This window comes from Centruroides vittatus, unplaced genomic scaffold, assembly GCF_030686945.1.
Source record: "Centruroides vittatus isolate TY-2023 unplaced genomic scaffold, ASM3068694v2 contig_620, whole genome shotgun sequence".
Classification (NCBI taxonomy): Eukaryota; Metazoa; Arthropoda; class Arachnida; order Scorpiones; family Buthidae; genus Centruroides; species Centruroides vittatus.
Genome location: NW_027122381.1, coordinates 1,692,227 through 1,718,057, shown reverse-complemented (window position 1 = coordinate 1,718,057; position 25,831 = coordinate 1,692,227). Strand labels below are relative to the sequence as shown.

The window sequence follows — 25,831 nt, the reverse complement described above, 5'->3', positions numbered from 1 at the left end:
AGGCAGATCACCCAAAAGTGTTGCCATAACTTAAAAACAAACAAACAAGACTATTATAGTATTTGCTTGATTGACTTACTTTGACTTTCAAGTTGTATGGAAAAATTTCATTTTAAAGTCTGACCAATATTAGTTAATTGGAAAACAAATTAGTTTTTTTCACAGCAACTTCTTAGTTTATTTAGATGACCATTTACATCAATAAGAAGTGCAAAGTCACATTGAAAACTACACTGCTCCAACAGCCTTGTTGGTTTATCAATTTTTTATCGGAATGAAATTACTTCATCAAATACATCTGCAAATCTTTTTAGTGCATCACCAACTGAGCCAATGCACGTCTTCAATGAGGTCATTCTTAATTTGTAGATAATAATCGAATTAAAAATCGAATTTTAAATTTTAATAATCGAATTTATATTTAATTTGTAGAGTTGTGGATGAGAGTAGATGATTTGCAACTTGCCTTCCCAGGTAGTCCCAAGCATTCTCTATACGGTTCTCTATACGGTTCAAGTCTGGAGATCTGGCTGACCAGTCCATCCTATGAATATCATCACTTTGTGGAATATCATCAATAAAACAAACTCTAGGAGATCAAACATCATCATCCATTAAAAATAGTGAGGACCCTGTACCATAAAGCATTCAAAGTTCTTCACTCAAAGTGTTCAGCCATTTATATAATGCCTTCCCACACCAATAAACCACTGTCTCCAAAAGTGTCATCTCATTCTTTGATGTTAGAAGTGAGATAATGGGTTCCTTGTTCCCTCCAGATGAAATGATGAGAATCAAACTGTAAACAGAATCTTGACTCATCTGTACACAGAATATGACTCTAATTATCTTGTCACTATGAATACAGAAGTTCATACAATGTCTTCTGTGAGAGGAGATAAGAGGTATACAAACCACAGGTCTGGCATAAAGGCATACATCATGCAGTCTACAGTATACAGTTTGTCTTGACATATTTATCCCAGTGGCTGGAGAGAGCTCTGAAGACAGTGCCTGAGCTCTCTGCAGCATATTCTGTAATACCTCATGATTAAAGCTAAATAAGTCTTTCCTTGGCACTGTGGTCCTGGGACAACCTGACCAGGCCTTCTTAAAACAACAGTCTCACTGAACTGTCACCACAACCAAGAAACCCTAGGACAGATATTCAATGCCCTCACAACCCAAGCTTGATTTGAGTTAGATAAACAAGGGTGATGCATAGGGTAACAATCACACGCAATAAAAATCTTTTTTGCTATCTCTGAGAATGAGAAATACCCATCATATTGTAAGTTTGGTTATAGACAATTTATTTTGTATATTTGTTGGCTTTCTGCTTCCCAATAGGCAAATTTCAGAATGCATTATGTTCATCAACTTACTTTGTACATCACAAAAACATTTGTATTATTTTATTTTGTTATTTTGATAATATATCTAAAATTATAGCTCAGACTTTAATTTTAGACACCACTGTACATACAATGACAAGAAAACTATGTGACACCCTACAGTTAAAAGCAAAAACAAAAGGGTATAACCATTTGCGACTCTAACACATTTGTACACTACAAGGAAGATAACGATGCGCAAAATGATACTGTATTTCTGCAAACTGACTGGCATGCTGCATATAACTGACAGAGACCAGCCTGCCAGCTAAACTGCAACTAAAAAATAAAATTAATCCAATGTAACAAAACTTATTGTTAATTAAATGTTAAAAACATTCTTCTGAGTACAATAAAATAACAACATTGTAATCAGTAGTCAGTCAGTGTGGACTGCACTGACAGTCTACCCTGACCTTAAAAATAATGTTTTCCTCTCAAATTTCACACAAAGCAGATGTTAATAGTATAAGTGAATGGTAATAGTTAATAGTAAGTAGATGTTAATAGTGTAAATTGAGATAATTTACAGTGAGTTTCTGAAATTTAATGTGTTTATTTCTTGCATTTTTGAATCAAAATTACAATAAAACAAACATTAAAAAGCACTTCCAGCATTCCACAAATATTTTATATTATTAAAAAAAAGACAAAATGCAGAAATTAAACATATAATCATAGTGTTTGATGTAATGCTGACAGTTTCACAGATTTAGAATAAAAACTCATTCATTTTTTTAATGCACCCTCTAGAGAGATGTATAACCTCACTTAAACTGGCATGCTGTCATTCTCCAGGATAAACTGGAATGCCAGTTTTTACCAAACAGAAATATTTGATTTTATGGTCTCCCCAGATAGACCAACATGCCAGACAATCTGCAAAAAATATATCTTCCATGCCCAACTGAAACTGATGAATATAATCTATATTTGCTATATTTGACTGTGTACAATAAATGTTGTCTGACTCTGATTCCTGGAGAATGCCACCAGAAACTACAATCTATTTATCAGCCTAACATACCCACTAAAAATGAGTAAAATACAAAAATCTTCAGAGTAACAAATGTATGGACATCCCCTTCCATGTAGCTAATCTGTTTGAGACTATGGTTGCAATGAAGACTAGTTTTAAACCAAGAGAATTCATCAGCATTTGTGTTCAACACTATCTAATGTATAATTTGCATCTCATATTGCTGAAGTGCCAATATCTACCTTGCCAATTTAACAGTTTACAGTGTCAGGCACCTCAGTGGGTTGTGATCAGTGGATACCGTGAAAGTTCACCATACAATCATTGGTGAAACGTTTTGAAACTCCACACCATAACAAAAACTTCTCATTGTCCACTCTAATTGCACCCTTAACATTCTACTTCAAAACAAGTTAGGTGCCCTGTTCTGATATCTGTGCTAAACACGCTCCTATAGAATGCTCCAAAGCATCCATGAACACCACAAATGGCTTTTCCAGGTCAGGGAAAAAAGAACAGGTACCACTCATAACAAGTATTTCATAAGTGTCTTTTGAAGGCAGAGTTTATGATATCACATTTGATAAATGCTATTTCGTAAGTTCTGTCAAAGGGAGGGCTGCTTCTGCAAAATATTTGCAGAAGCTTCTGAGCTAAATTGGCTATTGAAGTACTTTGGTCATGATCACATGAGTGTTTCCCCAAGCCCACAATATGTACTAAAAATTTTGTCTGAGTGTGTGCAAACTGGCACTTCTGGAAATTTACAGTGAAGTCAGATTTTTGGAGCTCATGTAATATCACATCAAGATTAGTCACATGATATTTCCTGATTTTTTAGAAAACAGCCATGATATCAATAAAGACTAATGAATAATGGAAATGTGGTGCCAAAATCTGATCAATAATTTTCTGGAAGGTTGCTCCTAAATTTTTTAAGCTAAAGGATATGACCCTCCACTGACCCTTCCTTGGTGCATTACAAATGTGGTGAGGTACTTTGAATTAGGATATATGGGGATCTGTCAATATCTCATGATATCTAGTAAGGAAATAAAATGCTCTTCTGTCACTTCCAAAATCAATTTAGCCTGTACCATAAAGTATTGGATAGAGCCATGGAATAATTGACAGAGACAGTTCCAGAGTTCATGTGACAATAGTCAAAACAGCCTTATCAAGTCTCTCTTTTTCTACACAGCTGTATCAAGTCTTTTTTTTTGGTCCATCCAATCATCTGATTGGATAGACAAAGTCCAACCCACTCTTCTCAATTAATTCTGCTACACATTAACTCATTTGTTTGTCCCACCTCATATCAAGAGGTGATCAATAGCCAATATAGATTTGCCTTTGAGCATGGATTTTAAAACTGTACCATGGCTACATTTTTATCCTCCATGATTCCATCATAAAATTCTGTTTCTAACCTTTGTATAACCACTATTAAGTCACTGGTTTGTCTCATAAAATGGATGTTTGAGGTTGAAGCCTTCCCAATATATCTCATAATGCTAACTATTTCACCATTCTAATGGAGTTGCCAAATATCTCTAAATGATTGATTTCCTTTGTAAATGATACTTACAGTTGCTGCCTTTGGGCAACTTATCCACTGTTTAGATCTTTGCACTTTGCATCTTAACACATTCATGCCACCATTGAAAAAATTTTTATGTCTAAACTAAATTTCTGTGGCCCAATGCATGAAACCTATAACCGACAGGTGTATTAAATTTAATAAAATGAGAATAAAGTGAATGAACTATACCTTTGTTGTGTTACAGAAGGTAAATACAAAATAATTTTTAACATTGGCATTCATTAATGTGTTTATTGGTAAAATTTGTATATACATTATGTATATTAAAAAATGGGTGGCTTACAAAAGAAATCTCCATGCAAAAAACCTATATCCTACAGGATTTGATTAAAATTTATATTAAACTACCAGGAAGCAATTTCAAAAGTGTACATTCCATTTGTAGTCAGTCATCTCTCATCAGAATTGCATGCCTGCTCAACATCTGACTCTTTTTGAGTCACTGTTATGACTTGCAGTGTTTTTCCACAAAGTTTTCTGAGTTTTTAGCCTGTAATGTAAGCCTACATAGTTGTGATACTCTCATGTATGTGTATCTTTTGTGTATCTCTAAGCTTAGGAACAGAAACTGGCTGTCTCCCATTATAGAGGTATGGGAAGCCTTACAGGAAGTGTCTGTCAGGAAGAGGAGAAGGCTTCAAGAAGTAACATTGCTTCTTGAAGCCTTCTCCTCTTCCTGACAGACACTTCCTGTAAGGCTTTCATGGCATTGTGAGTGTACCCAATGAGCATTGTCCTTGGTTTTAATTTGGAAATTTTTTTTTATTTTTTTAGCTTTCTGCAGTCAAACAAGATCCACGATGCAATGTTCTTTTTTGTCTTCAAGCTCAGAGCACTTTGCATTTCATGTGTAGACAAAATGTGTTTGCTGTATATTCCGACTACTTTGAAGGGATTTTTTTTTCTGGTTGACTCTACAAGTTTACACAGCATTCATTTTTTTCTTTTGCTTGATAACTCCAAAATCACAAAAACTCATACCTTTAAATGCAGTGTGAATTTTACTTCTAACATTTTTGGTTGTTTTAAACACACTTCCTCAGGATAAAAACAGATTGCAATTTAAAAATAAGAACAAAAAAAGTCCTCTGGAACAATTTGCATTTCAAAATTTTAATGCTTTAGAATTCCAACTGCACTTGTCAGACTTCTACATAAATTACAAATATAAATTGACAAAGATGACATATTCAAACATCAAAAATTAACATGTATATGTTGGATTTAAATATAAATATATAAAAAATAAACAACAAGAACAAAAAAAAAACACGACCTTAGCAGATAACGTGCATGAAATATACGATATTTCTCACTTCCATACTTTAACATATTAGTTCACATCGATTAGAGCCTTCCATGCACTGGATATTGCATCGCCGTCATTATAATTTACTGTTTGCCCTCTTGAAGATGTTTTGTATATTTGCCATGCTTCTGTGTATCTTATTATGTTTTTACTTTGCATTTTTTGGATTACTTTAGCCTGATCCCAGTCTACTGAGAAAGACATCATGTAAACTGCTAATAGAAGATAGAAGAAGAAGAGTTAGCCTTCCAGATGCTGTCCTTGTGTTCTTTAAACCGACTAGTAGCACCTATGTAGTACTTGTCACGCTCAATCCTATTGTCCTCGAGTGGTATTTTGTATATACCTGGAATGTGCATTGGATTGATGGAATCTTTGTCATTCCACAGTAGTCTGTATATAGTGGAGTAATTTTCTTCCCTGTAGCTACTCCTATCTTTTTGTATAAATTGTGTAGAGGTGCCATATATTCGATTACTGTGTATTCAGTCTGTGTCCCCCTTTTCTTATCTAGCTTATGCTTCTTGATCATATTCTCTATTGTTTGAGGTTTGAATCTAAAATGTTGTCTGATAGCTTTAACATATTCCAGCTCTTGTATTCTATCTCATATGTTTGTACAATGAACTCTTCTGAGATGGAATGCTGCCAGTTTATAGCTTATCGAATCGTGGGACATCTATGGTATGAAAAGTGGGTTTAAGTTGGTTTTCTATAAACATCTGTGGCTATAGTCCCTCCCTTTAGTGTGAGCAAAACATCCAGGAAGTGTGCGTGTGGCACTTTCTTGCTCTAATTTTATTTTCAATCTGTATGGGTTAGTGTTGATATCATTGATGAACTGTTGAATATTGGACTGTCATCTCCATATTATTAACTCTTTCTTGACTGGGGTACCAATCTGTCATACCCCTAATTGTTAAGCGAATAGTCCAGGATACCGATTCATCAATACCCTGTTAAAAATATATTTTTATAAAATTTATCGACAACAGATGTCAGCACATGATGGCAGCGTCTTGTTTATTGTCTGTTTCACATATTTTTGTCCAGGTGGTGTTTTGACGACTTAAAAAATTTTAATTAATGCTTTTTTTTCTTAATTTTTGATTTCATGATAATTTTTTATTTCATTTTTAGCATATTTATGCAATAATATTACTATAATAAATTCATTCATGATATAATAAGTTTATTCAGCTATAACATCAACGTATTATAAGTATTCAAGTTATGACCTTCAGTTCTGATATTTTATATTTTTTATTTTAATCGAAAATATCAGTAAATGTTACATGTATTGCTACTGATAATCATATGTTTATTACAAAAATATATAATCTCGTTCGATATGCAGTGAATAAAGTATATTAGTTCATTATATTAGTTGATAGCAGAATAAAGTTTTGATTTCAAACAAATGTTTTATATAATGCGCAATAATTTCACAACGAATAAACGTACATGCATAAGTGTTATATCAAATTGTACAAAACAATAATCTACGTCTTTCTGGCTCAGTGCCAGCAAAAACTAGGTAACTAGACAATGTTAATTTTGACAAAAAGTTACAAATTATCAAGTTTAAATGTCAGTTCTGATATGTATTATTTTTTTCTTATAAATTTTTCTAATAAAATGTATTGAGAAATATCCTATTTAAAACTAAAGATATTAACAAATGTACATGATTTTTTTCATATAGATATAATGATAATTTGATTTTTGGTGAATTTTTAAAATAATATTGCCTGAGTGACCCTGACTGACCTATATTGCCCTTGGCCGTTTTAAAAAATAAACGGACAAGAAAGAGTTAATACATTGTCTATGTATCTTGCATATAGGGCAATGTTTTCATCATATTTAGGTAATGCCACAGTTTCCAAAGATCTGACTACCACCTCAAAGTGTGTCCTTAAAGTGGGCTTCCCGTGAGAACCCCTCTGTTTTGTATGTACGTATTGCCGTTGAATGCAAAAAACAAAGAACATATTGCAAAGTGCCATTCTAGTATTTTGGCATGCAATTTCACCAAACAGCTCAGAAGAAAATCCCTTAGGTGGCAGAAACAGGGCTCTAATTCGATTGAAGGGTACATTGCTTGGAAGTCGAGAACTGTAACATATGCTCCTTCATGCAGTTTTACTTGTTGGAGTTTCTGGATGAGTTCTAACAGTTATGAAATACTGTATTTCTGGACAGGCAGATGGTTGGTTACAAAGGTGTTGAGAGTGCATTCCAGAGCAATTATAGAGGAACCATGGAATCTCTCTACCCTCTTCCATTGAACTTCCTCCATGTTTTTATGAACAGAGAATGAAGTGATTTACATTAAAATTAAAAATGTAAATCACTTCATTCTCTAAGACATGTTAGACTTAACCCTTATAGTAGTCGGTCCCAAATATGTTGAGCCCCATCATTGGTGACCACTCATGGTGGACCTGGTGAAATCTGTAATAAGCATGAAAAATGGTCTTCTCAGTGCCCACATGGCAGGGCAGAGAAAATAATAAAAGTGTACCAGAATTTTCTAAAGTTTTTATTCTAAGAAAAGAAGTTTAAATTGGATTCATATATGAGGTACTTTCTTAACAACTGCATTAAATTTTTATTTAGAATACATATAAAAATATTTTATTATACAAAAAATAATAAAAGTAGTGAAGTATATGAATAGAAGTGAAGATTTATTGATTTCCATTATGTAACATTCTTGAATTACCATATTCTGATTTCATTCTGAAATAAAGTATGTTAAACAATATACTCACTTGCTTCTACAAATGCCTTAAGACCTTCAATAAGTTCTTCTCCTTTACATTTTATTATATTATCTAGAACACTTCTATATCTAAAAACAAAAAAGATAAATTATCTTTACTAATAAAAAAAATCAAAATATTCAAATACTAAATCAATTTACACTACAAACTAGATATCAAAAACCAATTTTTTTTTACTGAAATAAATTAAGTATAAAAAAACTCAAATCAATCTTTATATGTGGAGAGTCCGATATTAAAGGTGCAAGCCAAAATTATGCAAACATTTATAATTAAAAAAATATTTAATACATTCCACAAAAACTACATACTTTTGTTTATTTCTTGACATAATTGTTGAGACATTTATCCCAGCATGACACTAATTTCAACATCCCTTCACGGTACTGTTGCTTGTCAAGTTGCTTGAAGTAGTCCAGAATGTTGTTTTCCAATTCCTCCTGATCCACAAAGCGTTTTCCCACCAAAAATTTCTTTAATGGTCTGAATAAATGAAAATCCAAGGGAACTGAATTTGGACTATACGGAGGATGTTGCAGGACCTCCCAGTTCCACTGTGCCAACCACAGTTTGGTTTGATTTGACGTGTGGAGTATAGTCCAGATCACCCCCTTAGATTTTCATTTATTCGAACCTTTAAAAAAATTTTTGGTGGGGAAATGCTTTGCAGATCAGGAGGAATTGCAAGACACTGTTCTGGACTACTTCAAGCAACTGGACAAGCAACAGTACCGTGTAGGGATGTTCAAACTAGTGTCACGCTGGGATAAATGTCTCAACATTTACAGCAATTATGTTGAGAAATAAACAAAAGCATGTAGTTTTTGTGGAATGTATTAAATATTTTTCTAATTATAAATGTTAATGTAATTTTGGCCTGTACCTTTAATATCAGACTCCCCCTCCGTATATAATAAATTTTACTAAAATATAGTCAATTTAAAAATTTTATACTTAGACTTTTGTACTTCTATGACATCTTGGTTTAAAATTAACATTATAATAAATTGCTGTTTTAATTGTTTTAATACATTGATTTTTTCCCATAATTAAAACTTTTAATCATATCATTAAATTCAATTTAGTATGCAATATATAAAAAATTTACATCATATTAGTTATTAGTGAAAGGATTCAGTTTAACAAAAAAAAAAATTGAATTTCCCACTGCTGATAACAATTGCATATCAGTCAGATGGTTAAAGTTACCAGATTCTTAAAAGAACATGTAAACATTTCAGATCCTCCTGTCTTGTGTTTTTGTATAAATTCTAATAGTATTGGAATATCAAATCCATATTTGCACTTGGTTTTGGGCCTGTCTTTGTGGATAATCATTTCCCTGTATTGTTTGCTATGTATTAGTGATTCTGACCCAGGAATTCCCAAAAAAAAATTCATCAAACTATTCACAGAAGCTGGAAACAAGATAAATAATAATTACCTAGTGCTTTAACACTTCTGCAATTACTTTCTTAAAAAAACAAATGTTTTCGGCCTTTTCATTAGTCCTCTTCGGGTATAAGAGCAGAAAAAAGAATTTGAATGAACAAAAGTTCAATGGAATGTTTGGAACCTCATTTGAGTTCTTTTTACTGCTCATATAACTAAAGAGAACCAATGAAGTGGCCAAAAATGTTTGTTTTTTTAAGAAAATAAGTCCCAGAAAATTTCAAAATATTTCTTGAGTTTCAGAAAAAACATTTCAAGAATTTTATTTTAAAAATATTAAATCTACACACAGAAAAGTATCAAATTCATAATTTTTATATTCTATAAAATGAGCACTCTATCACAAATGATAATTAAAATTTTATTACAATTAATGTTTATTACTATCTAAGAAATCAGTATAATTGTCCAACCCATAGAAAGAGAAAAATTAACAAAATATTTATGTGACCATTTCCAAACAAAAAAGTACTCAGGATTTAGTTAAATGGTCAACAAAAAGTTATGAGAAAAATATATAGGCTCCACAAATATAACAGTGGCATGGCATTGTTCTGTTGCAGTTTAATCATTCAAAAACAGTCATTACTTTTTTACTGTGTGACAATGCCACAATGACAATACTATAAAAGGAAGAATTGTTGGAAGGCTAGAAGCAGGCCAGTCACAGACAAATGTGTCCAGGACTCCAAAAGTACAGTCTGACCAATCCTAGAAGGCATGCCCCCAATGTGATGAATTAGTTCACTGACCAATGGAAGGGGTAAAGGTGTATCATGTGACTGGTCAGCATAGTCTCTATCCCTAAGGTATGTCAACCAAATGCTAGCTAACCTCATCCCTGCAAATGATTAGTAAAGTAGTCCAATGCCTAAGGGGAGTACCTTTCTGGGTTGGTCAGACTGTACTGCAGTGTCATATTTAAGCTTTGGGCCAAATTTTAAAGAATGGATGTTGTAGATCAACCAGGAAGTGGACAAAGAAGGGTACGTTTGTAAAGTCAAATGAGTTAAATGCATTAGTAACAAAGCAGTCAAAAAGTAGTAGTGTCATTCAGTGCGCATGCTCTGCGATGATGACGTTTTGAACAAAATTCTAACGTAGTTCACGAAGGAAAGAGTTTGTTTACTTTGTTAAAAAAAAATGCCACCCAACGATATCGATGTTTCTAAATCTTCCCGAGTGTTTTAACTGTGAATTAAAAGCTGAAATGATAAAAATAACTGTCCACCCAAAGCAATCTAAGAAAAATATTTTGGATAACGCTGCATTAGCAACATTCATATCTTCAATTTTAGAAACAGCCATTTAGTTATAAACGAATCAGTTGAAAAGTCTAACAAAATAAGAATAACAATGATATCATTCTCGTTTAACTCGTTCGACTTTTACAAACATACCCAAAGAATTACTTATCCTCAATAGGACTGCTAGCTAGTACTGCTATTGACAGAATGTTATAACAGAAGAATATCTGGTAGGCAACTCTTTGCAGAGCTTTCAACAATCACCAGTAGTAATTTCACAACAATAAACAAGAAGCATCAAGAAAATGGTCTTTTTTCAGATTCCAGTAAATTGCATTCCATTTACCCTTGTGCACAGAATTAAGATCCCCTGTTTAAAGCAATGTTAAAAACATTGACATTGGATTTTGAATAAATCAGGCAATGTTCTGTTCACTGATGAGTCAAGACACAATTTACAGAATCATTCTTGTCAGATTAAAATCTGAAAAAATAAAAAACCTGATACAAACTTCTTAAAGTCAATATGAAGCAATCTTTAAAGTAAAGAGAGAAATGTATCCTTTTAAATTAATATATATAGACTATCTAGTATAAATAGTGCTATATGGCTTAAAATTTCTTCAAATATCAGGTCAGTCCATAAGTTCATGTGTATTTTTATCTACAAAAAAAGCAGCAAAAAATTTTAATTAAATTTTATTTCAATCTATAATGTATTCACCATTATTTTGTACAATTTCTTGCCATCTCAATGGTAGCTTTTTAATCCCGTCTTTGTAAAATGATTTCGGTTTTGAATCAAAATATTCAGAAATAGCCTTTTTTACATTGTTCTCATCCTCAAAAGTTTTCCCTTTTAAAAAATTCTGCAAACTGCGAAAATGACGATAATCACTGGGAGCAATATCTGGCGAATATGGTGGATGAGGTAAAATTTCCCAGTTGTAGCTTTCAAGTTTCTGTACAGTTATTTTTGCAGCGTGTGGTCTGGCATTGTTATGCTGCAAGAGAACCTGCTTTCTGTTCACTAACGACAGTCAATTTTTTTTCAATTTTTCATTTAAACACTAATTGTTCACAATGCATTTGAGCTGTAATTGTTTGATTAGGTTCTAACAGCTCTAACACCTGACATATCCCACCAAACAGACAAAAGAATTTTTTTTTGGATGCAACCCACCTTTTGCAGTCGGTTTTGGCTGCTTGTCGCAATCCATCCATTGTCTTTTTCTCGTCACATTATTATAGAGGATCCATTTTTCATCTCCAGTAACCAGCCTACCAAGAAAAGGTTCTAAAGCAATACAGGATAAAAGAGATGTGCAAATGTTTACACGTTGTCGGTTAGCTATTGACAGTTCATGTGGTATCCATTTTCCTAGCTTTGAAACTTTTCCGATTTGTTGTAGGTGTCTATGAACGGTTCCGTGGGATGAATTTAAACATTCCACGATTTCGTCAACTGTTAAAGATGGTTCTGCTTTGACTAGTGCAGAGAGAGCATCGTCATGAAAGTTGACGGGTCTTCCAGTACGAGCCTTATCGTCCACACTAAAATCATTGTTTCTAAATCTTTCAAACCACTTCTGCACAGTCCTTGCACTAATTATAATTTGATTATGTACAGTATTTATTTTTTTGGCTGCATTTGTAGCATTATCACCACTTAAAAATAAAAAGTATAAAACATGTCTTTTATATTCGTCGGTTACTTCCATTTTAATGAAAATAAACAACTGAAATGTTCACAATTCTGAACAGTATTATATGAATGAGATCCAATTTAACACTTCAGTGTAAAAATTATGACATTAGACTGACATTTTTAACAGCAAAACAAGATTTTTCTCAAGGTCATAAAAATGCGCATGGACTTATGGACTGACCTGATACTTATTATATCATGCAACTTGTTGTATCGCAATACTACTACTACTACTACTACTACTAGAAAAGTTTAGAAGGCCATACCAGTGGCTTAGCCTTTGAAGAGGAGTAAGAAGGGTGAAAATGAAGAGATGAAGATGGGGTAAGAAAAATAGGAAAGCGTGAAGTGAGATCTCACGAGCAGTCAGCACCAAGACCCGTTTATTAAAACCAAATAAAAACAGAGAATACAATGAGTGGGTCATAGCCTGAGTTATACAGTGAGTATGCACTAGACCAGTGATTCTCAAAGTCGCGACCCCCAAGGGGGTCTTGAAAAATATTTGGGGGGGGGTCGCTGAAAAATTGATGCCAGATCAATTTTTTTTTTTCAAATATTTTATAAATTTACTATGGATTCATGTTTAGAAATAATAGAAATAAAACATATATAAAATAATTTTTACTTAAATAAATTGCACATATAAATAATAAAAACAATATAAATATTTAAATACGAGCCTAAATATAATATTCATAAATTTGTGCACTATTGGGGAACCCCTGAGTTCCACTCTCCGCCTAAACTATGATAGAACAGCATTGTCATTTGAAACGGTGTTTGCTAGCAGCGTTGTGTCTGCAGGCAAGTCGAGTTAGAAATACAGTAGAGTGTTGCTTATCCGAAAATCGATCAACCGAAAGCGTTTCAGTTGGCAAATTTGGATTTCCGCTAGTTCTGTGGTGCTGCAATATTTGGTTATGTCTTGGGATACTAAGATATTATTTTAGTTGATATGCATTTCTAGCTGGCAGCACTGGCGCGACCATGAGAGGGTACTTAAGGACGCGCCAGTATTTGAATGAGACTTTTTTCCCATCGTGAGTTGTAAGTTTTGCTTGTTTTTCTGAGGAATGTGTTGTGCTGAATCGGAACGTTTTGAGACTAGATTAACTTCCGAAATATAATGGTTTTGTTTTTATATTTTTCAACATATTTATTTTGTTAGTGAAAAATAAAGAAATAATTTTTTTTAAAATTTCGTTAGTCTTAACATTGAAAAAAATTCAACGCAAAGTGACGCAACGGAGAGAAATTTCAACATGGAATAGATTAATTAAACAAATGAAATTAACTCTTCCTAAATTTAAATTAACCCCCTCCCTCCGGGATGTTTTTCTACACCTACTCATTCTTCGGGGGTCCTTTGAAATTTTTAAGTGCAAAAGGGGGGTCGCGGACCAAAAAGTTTGAGAAAAACTGCTCTAGACAGTAATGAAATTAACAACACAATACAAGGACAGTTACATCAAAAGAACAAAGTATGTACATGCGGCTAACAAAACCCAGGCCCAACAAAAGACCATGGGCAGGTAACAAAAGAAAGGTACTTATAGCCAAGAATCGACTGTGGACACAGTAGGCTTACATACTTGAAAGACTACCCTAGTGACCTTACAGCCATCTAGCTTCCAGGTCCTAAGAGAGGAATTCCCTTACAAAAAGACCAGGGATAATAGCCTGGCTTTGCATGAAGAGAGAGTGCCAAGACCCAAACTTGGGCAACATGCAAGACTATATTTGACAAAGACGCGACACAACGTGGGCACAGCCCGGTACTGCCGGATGGGATACGGGGCAGGCAAGAAACAGGTCGTATCACAATAGAATTTAGGCAGAGCCTGGAAGAAAGAAGCAATCTCTGCACCTGTTAGAACAGGAATCCTCATACCTGCAGGCCATGGGAGACACTGGCTGGGTACGGAGATACAATCCTTGCACTTTCCTACATAGAAGTGACCCAAAAACAAAGCAAACGCCATTAATTGTTTTGTTCATTTTTTGCACCTATTTTATGTTAGGTGCACGCAATACTATATTTATTTTTGACGAATAGCCTAAATTACATTAAGTGCGTTCAGTCACATCAGACAGCACGAACATTGTCACTTTAATTCTTCCATATATCAAAAACAAAGCCATAAATCCTCATTTACAAGTCATTCTTACATTTAAATTAATTGGACTCATTATTGCAATTAATGGAAAATGGCCAAGTTTTATCAAAATCAGTCCATTAAATTTTAAGAACGAACTCAATTCTATAAGCCTGCAAAAGGTATGCTAGCAACTGCAAAACATCGCACGACAGTCACGCGATTCGTGCAATATCGTTCTGTCGTGCACATTCGTGCTACGACCTTATATTTCGAAAACAAAGTCACAGACCCCCATTTTTATTAAGTTTTTGGATTCCTCATCGAAATTAACAAAAAATGGTATAGTTTAATCAAAATCAATCAAACAGATTTTGAGAACGAACGCAATTCCATAAGCCACATAGAAGCAACTTCATTAACATTATTATTAGCCTCAATTATTTATTTATTTCATCATTAAAAAATAAAAATCACAACATAACATTTGAAATCAGTGTTCATAACAGTTTGTCACTGTAAATTTCCATAAAATTTCCATTATCACGACGAGATACAGCAATGCAACACGAGCAGCGTGCCAAGAAAGACACCTCCCGGAGAACTTTCTATGAGAAACTTCCTTATTTAGACATCAGGCAGCCGAAGAAAACCCCGAAAATTCTATACGACCAGTACACGGGTCGGGTGAGCTCATCCATCGGTTCTCCACGCTTTTATCCACCGGCCCACCGACGGGTTCTTGCCAGTTTTAACTCTCCTCTCGGTTCTCCCGGGCAGTCCGTCGGACAAAGCAGTCCACGACCATTTTTAGACCATCATAAATAAGTTATCCGTACACTTAAGCCCGTCGACGCCAAGTTTCGGACACGACGCCCGCATAGCTTACGTCAACCAAGTTACGTAACCCAAGCTTTATCGTTCCGGTATTAATTTAGACGTTTGATTTTTGTAAAATAGTATTAAGAAATTCTTTCACCCGTCTAGCGTTATCAAATCCAGATTTCGGGAGATCAAACCCCATAAAATTGGCTTTGCAGCCTTTCTATACACCGAAATGTAGAATAATTTCTGTCTGAAAATTCTGGAATTTCTCTCAAAGTTTTACCTTTCTTATACTGTATATCAATGAATGTGTTTTTAATTCTCTGGTTGACATTAACTTCCATTTTGTTTATTAATTAATTCTCGGCAAGCGATTAATACATTTAATAACGATATTACATTGATTCAAGCGATTTTGTTAGTAATTTAACTTTCATTTTTATGTAAAATGTGACTATCTTATAATTTTCCCTGTGTTAAACAATTCATAAGCGAATATATAAGATAAATTACCTATCGACTTGATCTTTAGGAGATCCTCCCAAATTTGCCAGATGTAATAATTGTTGTCGAACGTTTGCGGCCATTTAATATATCTCGGATCGGATTTATTGCCAGAATAAACTGTCAGGCAAATTTCTGCTACCAGCGACACTTCGCAGCGTGAATGATCGGTCGACAGTGTTGCCAACTTTCTGTTACAATAAAAATATTCATAATGATAACAATAAACCAAAACGTTAAATTGGATATTTAAAAACAAACTTATTAAGAAGATAAACATTAATTTACACTTACACACTTTTCATTTAAAATACAAAATCTCCCGTGTATTTTTTTTACTTTCGTCCCATGGCTCTATTGGTTCTTTTTACGGGTCCACAATGGAACGGGTGGTTTTTTCTTATTTTCCGCCCTATGAGCACTAAGAGGGTCTCTTTTACCCAGCCCATTATGGGTTCGGCCAAGCCCACAATGGTGAAGAACGGGGCCGATACACGATTCCGGAATGGATCAATCCCGAAAAATTCCTGGGGTTTTTCCATCTGTCTAGATTCGACCCCGGGTTTCCGAGCAGCTTTCTTAACCTTCTCGGCCATCCGACTCTCAATAAAGCTCGAGTTAAAAGATATATTCTAATACTAGCCAAGATATCATCTCATTTCTATTAATGTCGATCTAATATTTATTTAGTCTTATACCATTTATTATTTAATCGCTATCTTCTGTATTTATTAATAATTGTTTGAAATATTGAAATTCAATTTATAGAAATAGAATTCTTCGTAATAAATTAGAAAGTAATATTGAATTTTCTTTTAATACCAGGCAAATTTGGAGCGCATTACATTGTTCATTTAGTCGTTCTTTGAAATGTTCCACGGTTGAGCTTCGTATTGTCTCGAAACTGTTGAGAAGATAACTATAATGAAGAACTCTCGAGTTGATCAAGAACTATAACGATATACAAATTGTATTGAGAGTATATCATTATATTTAAGCGATAATTTCTTTCCAATTAGAAAATACCAAACAATCTCGAGAGGAAGGAAAAATCCTCGCAAACGTAATTCGAATTCGAATTTTTCCGCCAGCCACTGACTATTCGTTAATTATTTGAAACCGTAAGTTTAAGTCACGTAGCAATTAAAACAATTAAAAAGTATGATATTTCTTACTCATTCGACGATGGGACTAAAATCATACGGATCGAATACAGTAATTCATTTTTTTAACTTATAAATTATATTTTATTATTTTCTTTCCGTACAAAAGGAAAGTTCGCTGTGGTTACTTAAGCGTTAGGAACAATAACATCAAAATTTTCAGTTTGTAGAATACAAAAATATAATAATTTAAAGCATTGCGTAACAATAGATTGCGAGACACAAACAGTTTTAAAAATGCAACACACACCAACATCCAAAACATCGAAGAAGTGATTATAAAGTAACCATTTTCTTATTCGGTTTCGTTCTCGGTTCCGATTTCGACTACGGGTCTAACGTCGTTACTCGTTTCAATGATGATGATGACCTATGTAATGTCCACCCTTGCCGTGACTAGAGCCGTGTCCACCCATCGCTCCGCCAGAATGATGATGGCGAGCATTATTGTCCTTATGGTCCCACTTTTTGTCGGAATATTTGCCACCCTTTTTGTAGTCTCCTCCGTCGTAATCGTTACGTCCACCTTTTTCAAATTTGCGGAAATCGTCTCCGTGTTCGTCCTTATCGAAATATTCCTTTTTGTGATGATTTTTGTGGTATTTTTCTCCGTTGTACTTCTTCCAATGATCTTCGTCGTTGTAATTCTTATGGTACTTGCCCTGGCTGGCGATGTCGTGATGGGATTTGTGATCTCCTAATTCTTCTTTGTGGTACGAATTTTTGAATCCGTTATTCTTCTGTCCTCTGTCGTGGTAATGAATTCTTCCGTCCGATTCGTCGTGCTTTCCGTGTCCACCCCAATTGGATCCACCGTGCGATCCGTGTCCGTCGAATCCGTGATGGTTGGAACCTTCGTGATCTTTGCCGTATTTATCGAAATTGTGTCCACCTTGATCGTGATGTTGGTTGCTACCGTGCTTGTCCCACTTACCCCAGTCGTCGTGGTCGAATTTGTGTCCGTGTCCGTGAGAACCGTGATCGTCAGACATTTTCTTCCAGTCTCCTCCGTGATGCGACCATGATTTTCCGAAAGAAGAAACTTGGACCAAAAGAGCGCAGGCAAACAAGGAAATGAAACACTGAAAAAACACATTAAATTTAAATTATCGTCGTGGTAAAGCAAATGAGATTTAAGCGTATCGTATTCTTACCGTCGAGTACATCGTGTTCGACACAATGCGCGTTTTTGAAAGGCGAGGCAAGTGAATGATTCGAAATGAAAACGTTCGGCTTTAAATAGTATTCGGCACAGATCACGTGATTACCGTTTTTAAATCAGATTATCCCCCGAAGGTGAAAAGATCTTAAAGTTTCTGCGTCTGTAATTTCATACTCGATTGAATTTAATCGAGACAAAATGTAATTCGTACGCTCTGCTCTAACTACTGGGAAAATTGTCCGAGTGGAAACACAGACGTTCCGATCTTTAAAGTATTAGCTTTTGTACAAAATATGTTTAGATTTCACCCCGAGGATACGAGAAAAGGATAAGAAATGCAACTTACGTGACGCATCGGACAGATTTTTAACGTTACTTAAAGACAGAAATTATCAGTTTATTTTTGCTTTTTAAATAGCTTATGAGATGCATTTTGATTTAACTCTTTCCGCCCCGTGGGTACTAAGAAGGAGGTTTTTCAGCCAACTCATTATGGCTTCGTCCAGGTCGGCAATGGAGCGGTTTTGCCCTTGAAATTTTAATTATTGACACAAACTCTCATCACGAGTGTGTTATAGCTCTTGATTCATTCTCCTTATAACACCGGGGCCGGCACAAGAGTATCTGACGTCTCTAAGCAAAGAAAATTTAGGCGCCCTTATACATTATATTTGGATATATTATTATAAACAAGCACAGGTAGATATTTATTAAAATAGTATTACGAAAACTTTAAAAAATGTTTATTAATTGACACCAATTAATGATCTTTATTTATGAGTAAGGCTGGCGCCCTCGTATCTCGGTGCCCCTAGGCCATCGCCTAATAGTTAAGCCGGCTCCGTATTACGACTAAATGCAGTCCAGTTTTCCATGAAAGTCCTCCCGGGAGATAGACTCTTGGAGTGGGCTATCTTATACCGCCAATCCTTAATCTAATCCCATAGAAAGCCCTTTCGTGTGACTTCCCCTTGGCAATTCGTCCTCGTGTTGCGTTGCTTCATTCGGTTAATCCAAACCGACCGAATCCGGTTTTTCTTTGGCTTGAATTGAAAGAAATGAAGCGTGAAGAACGGCAAACTTTTCTATAATAATTATAGTTATAATTAGGCCCTAATGTTCATTTATTTTATTACACGAATCAAAATTCTTCTCTTGGGATTTTGTTCCTGGAATCATCTTCCTGAAGCCCGTAACCCTTAATAACTACAAATTAGAAAACAGAAAGAAACGTTAAGAAAGTTTCTATATTTATTCATTTCTATAGACTGTATTTTTTAAAACTTTTCGTCCTGTTGGCACCGAGGGACTTTTTAGCAAGCTCTGTATGGATTTGGCCGGACTCACAATGGAGCCGGGTGGTGAGAGACGAGGCCCGACTTATCCAGAGGACTCCATCCCTCATCACCTTTCGATCCGTGGGATAGAGTCCATACGGGTCGAAAACCCAGGAATTTTTCGACCCGTGTGGATTCTATCCCGGGTTCCTCAGAGCGATAGGCTGCCACCCTAACCGTTCCGAGGGACCCGGAGCGGTTGGGGTGGCAACCTTGGAGTTATTTTATATTCAGTACAATGGCGACTTTATGCGTAGACGTCTAGACCTTTGCCTAGGACCTCGCGCTTTTAGGGCCTGGACACGCTACAAACTGTATATGCATGTTGATACCAATCCAAACTAGGATCCTTGTACAGTACAAAATCAAGTATCGCGAGATAATGGGCTTCACAATGAATCGGGTCATATTTTAATTATTACTCGCGTACATAACCTTTTTTTAAAATAATTAAGCACAGCTCTATACTTAATTACCTAAACATTTAATTATCTTATTAATTAAAGATATTTGTTTTCAAAAATTCAATATTTGTCCTAGATGCACAATTTAACACCTTAAACTCCAGTTAATTATCATTTAACACCGTTGCTTTCGGATAATGTTGACATAAGAAACGAGCATTGTATCCACCAAACAATTGCGAAATATAATGTGCAAATTGCTAATTTATAAACATTATTCAATTATTATTTAGATTATTTGATTAGAATTATGTTTATTTTGTATACCGTTAATTAATTTGCCAAGTTTTTAAGTATGAAACATTATTTTGGAATTTGTCAACGAGAAGAAACAAATATTTGCAAGAGAAAAGTTCTAAATGTAGTAATTACGTTTAATTTCCGTGAGGTGATTATCATAGTATTGCCATTACTTGCCGTTTTCCGACCTAATTATCATAAGAATATATATATACCGTACTTACAAATATTAACAATACGATCGACCGCTTAATCACCAATTAGGAGGAGAAAAATGCATAAATTTACTCTTCTTCTAGATTTTAACTGTTTCTAACGCTACTAAACAAGGGCGTTTAATACTATAAACTGTATTCCGCTGTAACGTTTACTATAAATCATAGAAATGATCAAATTCGTTACAATTTCCCGGTGACAAATCCCATTGATAAGGTGGGTGCAAATGGACCGTGACGTGTAATATATATGAAAATTCATAGAAATTATTTACGCCTTGGAATGCCACTTATTATACGTTAATGTGGCGTGAGAAACGAATTTCTCGAATGGTTTCCGGCGATTGAAAAATAATTTTATAAACGTATTAATGTTAAATTATCGATGAAAATATGTTAACTTTCCTCCGGGGAATTCCGGAATTTACTTTTTTTTCTCTTATTTGATTTACTTTTATGCTTTACATTCGTGTTTAATTAATAAGTAAATTTCGTTGGCATTTTTAATTACATCTACGTTACATTTCCTTTTTATTTATTTAAATACAAAAAATTCTAAATTCTAAGAATGTTTCACAGAAGTAACACGTAAAAATACAGTAAAACCTGGTTTTGTACTGTACAGAGCTGTACAATACGTCTTTCTAGTTTTGAAATTTCCATATATTTAGAGTAATAATCAGACGATTAAATTCGAGTCGGCAAGTATCCACAACTTGCCAAGGCCACTGAGGAAATTCTGAAAAAACTGGTGGTACTATTCGATTTGACAGTCGGGCATTTTTCTGTGGGCAGAAAGGGCAATTGCCGTCTCCACCAACGGGGATCCCGGTTGGTGGAGGGGATCCCTAATATTTCCCCGAAGAATAATGTCTGACGTCAACACTGTAGATGGAATCCCTATTCAAATTTGTCCGGGCTTCACGAAGCTATAGCGCACCACTAGGATTTGGTTCGTGTACTAGCGATACAATTCTTAATCATCTGTTCAACCCGAGCCGATATCCCTGGCCACCAGACAATTGTCCGGTTAGTGATCCGCATTTATTAATTAATTGGTGTCCTGTATGCAGTTTCTCAAACATGTTTGTTTTCATTTTCTGTGAGATTATGACTCGGCTGTCCTTCGGATGATTCCTTTTTGTAGTGATGGTGTTTTGATGTTCCCAAAATGGCATGGCCTGCCGATACAAATTACAGAAATTAACTTTTTTCCGATGCCTAAGTACTGTATATCAATCAAAATCTTGAAAATCCAGTAAATAATTTAATGTAAGATCGAAAAAGTTTGTCAAATTTACATGAAATAATTTGTTGTATTGTCGGCGTTTTGATTAGTATACTTGGATACAACTTACGCTGAGTCAACCGTGTTTGCAGTATCTGTCAGTTCTAAACAAATGAAGTCTTTTGCTTGTTTATTATTTTTACTAATTTTTCACCACTTGCAGTGTACAATGATAATTGTACAGTACAAGTGCAAATATCTCTTCCCGTAGTTCTTGGCAGACATTACTGGGTTTCTTGAGGGATGTCGACAACCAATAGTTGCTTGCCACGTTTGTATTTTATGTTAATACTAATTCACGAGACACGGTTTTATTCATTGCATCCTAGGTGTGAGACTGTCTAGGTCCTTTTGCCCAGGTGTGGAGACGAGGAGCTTACGATCACTCTGTATGCGTAGTTTTTCAATATAAATTTGAGAATTTATCACAATTTCATACTACATCGTGTTCCTTCTCAATCTGTTTATAATACAGTGGGTGATCGGTTAACGAACAAATCGGATAACGATCACTTTCGCGGAAGATTTTTTATGTTCGGACAACGAACACATGAACCTGAACATGTGTTCGTGTCAGAACAAACACCAGAAGAAGCGACGTAAAATAACGAATACCGATTGATCTTCCCTCGTCTTCGGGAAACAATTCGAAAATTTTCGAAGCGCGGGAGACGACGACATCGACGCTCAACCCGGTATATCCCGATCGGATAGTATTCCTCCGAACTTTGAAACTCTCCCCCGTAATTCCAGCCTTCTATTTTTCTGACAGGAACAATTCTTTTATAGTATTCGCGAGACTGTCGGGCGGGCGCTCCTTAAGTTTTTGCGTGGGTTTTTATTTTCGAAAAGTGAGAGTATAATAGCAAAGGTAGAAAGTGAGCGGCCGGATGGCCGAGCGGTCAAGGTTAGCAGCCTGCCGACCTGGGGATCCGGGATCGAATCCGGGCGGGTCGAAAAATCCCCAGAAATTTTTCGGGGGTGGTCCGTCCGAATATGTCGATCCCCGTCTCTCACCACCCGGCCACCCCATTGTGGGCCTGGCCGAACCCATAATGGGCTTGCTATAAGAGGCCCTCTTAGTGCCCACTGGGCGGAAAGAGTTAAAAAAAAAAAAAAAGGTAGAAAGTGGGCGGAAGATGTCCGATGTTGCCGAGCAGTATGGCTCGAACAGGGCTAAGTAGGCCGCAATTCAATCTTATCTAAGAAAGATACAGTATAATCAAGAAAACTCGAGCAGCTAAAGGAGTAACAAAAATCATATCTAAGAAATAAAGAACTTTGAAGAGCTCATAATGGAACCTGCAACGGATCTGACGAGAGAAGAACGCCGAGAACTCTCGAATGAACACCAAGAAACGCGGCGAGATGTGTTTTCTTCTGAAAAACAGGATTAATGCCGATATCTGCTATTAAAGATCTTTTGAAGAAGTGGGAGGATGTCGGAAGAACGGGTCTGAGAGTGGCATCCAAAGCAGGTTGAGGTTAATAGGCTTGGGATCTCTACAATAACAATGCTATTAATTACTTCTGGAAAATCCCGGAGAGAGAAAAGCAATGGACATTACAGATTCTTTAACCCCCACAAACGGAAAAAACATGACTAATAAAAATGCAAGACTGCGTATAGGCCTATATGTATTTTTATTATTACATATAAATAAACGTAGTAAGAAAGTATACATTTTTTTATTTTTTTTTTATTTTTGGAGTCTCCGAAACGAATTAATCAGATTCCCATAAAAACCTATGGTAAATCGATTACCGGTTAACGAACAAAATCTTGGAACGGATTATGTTTGTTAACCGATTACGTACTGTATTATAACATCACCATAATGTCAACCCTTGTAATAACCGACTAACTTGTTTTTGGAATATCTCGGGAACGGCACTCGGTCCAAAGGGGAAACCTCCCCAATACGAAAAAAGTTGCCAAGTTTGTGCATTTTTTGGATAATGAGATTTGCCAGAACCCATTGTTTACGCCAATTTTGGTAAAAAACACGTGCTTCGTCCAATTGGCCCGATGTTGTTTTCGTATACCGGAAAGGGCTCTTATGTTTTCATTTAGCTGGTTAAGTCGATGTACGATCTTATTCAATCGTCTTTCACCTTATTTTGAATCGGGGATTATAACCACAGATGCGTACCGATCTGAAGGTTTGTTTACGTGTTCGGTAACATTGTAAACCAAACAGTGGCGTGCCGTCATTGGAAGCGGTGGAAGCGCCGCTTCCACCTTCCAATGACCTTCCCTTGTATTTTATAAAATATAAATTTTCATATTTTAACGTACTTTGAATTAATTAAAATTAATATTTTATTATAACTGCATTATGTACCTTATTACAAATTTCTATACTACGTGTGAAAAATTCTATTGTAATTGTATATTCGAATATCAATGGCGGAATGGAAGCGCTTACGAGACAGTTTCCACGGTGAGAATAACTGAATGGTGTAAAGCAGCCAGAAGGCGTTGGCGCATGCGCTTTACAGAGCACCAACCTCAGCCGGTTTAGCTGGTGGAAGCTACACACGTTTAACGCTTCCAACGATTCTATCCCTTAGCCACTGGGTAGGAAGCTCTCTGACTAAGTGAATTGTTTAAGATTTAAAAAGTAAAGAGTATTTAATGTTACTCGTATTTTTATGTACGTTTTTTTGTAAAGTTATATTTAATTATAATATTCTTTTAATTATACTGTAATTATATTGACAGATTTTCAGACATAAAATCTTTAGAATTTTTATCACTTTTAGATGTTAATAATTTTAATATTATGAAAAACAATTTTTCCAAGCTTGTTTTAATTCTTTAAATTAAGAACCACATCGACGTCCAGGATGTCCGAACGGCTGATTGTCCTAAAGCAAACTATTTTGTACACAGTATATGTTTATTTTATGTTTCTTTTTTGTCTGTTTTTGTCAGATACGTCTCTTCCGCCACCACGCACGTACGAATGGACCCTAGGCCATCACTGACGCGCAATTAACTGATTGCCCCTGGAAGTCGGCTTCTTACAGAAACACGGCTTCCCTATCATCAAATGCCACGGCACGCCACTGAAACCAAAGACGATCTAGCACACGTTATTTTTCTTACGGACAAGGGATCCTTTTACTCAAAAACATTTACTGTTGTTTGCCCACTTCGGTCTTGCTACTTGTTCACATTTCGTCCACAAACTTATCCATACTTTCGTTCTCCTCGGTTACAACATCGGCATTTTGCTTCCTGTTTCGGCATACCCGATAAGTCTTGTTACCTCTCCCACATTTTGCATTCCCGTATAACTGACTACGACCACACCACTTAAACTTGATTTACGCTAGATGCAAAAAGCACAAAACAAAGAGAAGATCCAAGCGAGTTAAAAATTTTCTCGTCGTCTAATGTGAATACGAGACGGCTAGGGCGTGTTGGAAAGCACGAGCCGACGAAAGCGACGTCTTCTCGACTCCCAGCGGGAAAAAAACGGCGGACGACGTAAAATTTATTTTTGCTCCAATTGCGCCCAATAATTAAAAAGACCCACATTAAAGTAATACTTATGAAATTCAATTTCAATCAGCCTAAACAACTGTAAATAAAAACAAGTTGACAGTAACTGCAGCAAGTATTGAAATTTTTTAAATGCCATCTATCGATAAAAGTGCAAGAATGCACTTCATCACCAAATACATGTTATTGAAGCAGTGGAGGGAAAAATGTACTTTTAATAATTTTAAGGTCAACGTAGGCATTTTCTGGAGTTTGTCGTTATTATAACCTCCCTCGCTTTAAACAAAAACGGAACCCCGATTATCAGAGACGAGCCCGTAAACGAATACTCCACTTTTATGAATGACCGTATACGAACAATAAGAAAAGAAAGTTTAACGTACAAACGGAGGCTTAAAAGTGCCCTTTTAAATCTATATTTAATCCAAAACCGAGGTGCAGCGTGTTCGAACTACCGCGGATAATCTGGTCGTACCGCATTTAAATTTATATAACGGACGACGAAGGAATTTCTAGTTTCGTGACAAAAACGAGTCTTGGCA

General features: G+C 35.4%; 2 protein-coding genes across 2 annotated transcripts in view; both read right to left on the bottom strand.

Annotated features, from left to right (window-relative positions):
- CSN4 (COP9 signalosome subunit 4) overlaps window positions 1-16,086 on the bottom strand; it is a 64,743-nt gene extending 48,657 nt beyond the window's left edge. Inside the window, exons 1-2 of the mRNA XM_067275409.1 lie at window positions 15,919-16,086; window positions 8,063-8,142 (exon numbers count right to left, since the gene is read on the bottom strand). Of these exons, the coding sequence (XP_067131510.1) occupies window positions 8,063-8,142; window positions 15,919-15,992 (154 nt within the window). The 5' untranslated portion in view covers window positions 15,993-16,086. The remainder of the gene's footprint in view (window positions 1-8,062; window positions 8,143-15,918) is intronic.
- Window positions 16,087-17,194: 1,108 nt separating this feature from the next.
- LOC136979366 (uncharacterized) lies at window positions 17,195-18,591 on the bottom strand. Its single transcript, XM_067275307.1, has 2 exons — window positions 18,227-18,591; window positions 17,195-18,154 (listed from the first exon to the last, which is right to left on the bottom strand). The coding sequence occupies exons 1-2, from the start codon at window positions 18,236-18,238 to the stop codon at window positions 17,426-17,428; spliced, it is 741 nt and encodes a 246-aa protein (XP_067131408.1). The 5' UTR covers window positions 18,239-18,591; the 3' UTR covers window positions 17,195-17,425.
- Window positions 18,592-25,831: the final 7,240 nt, after the last annotated feature.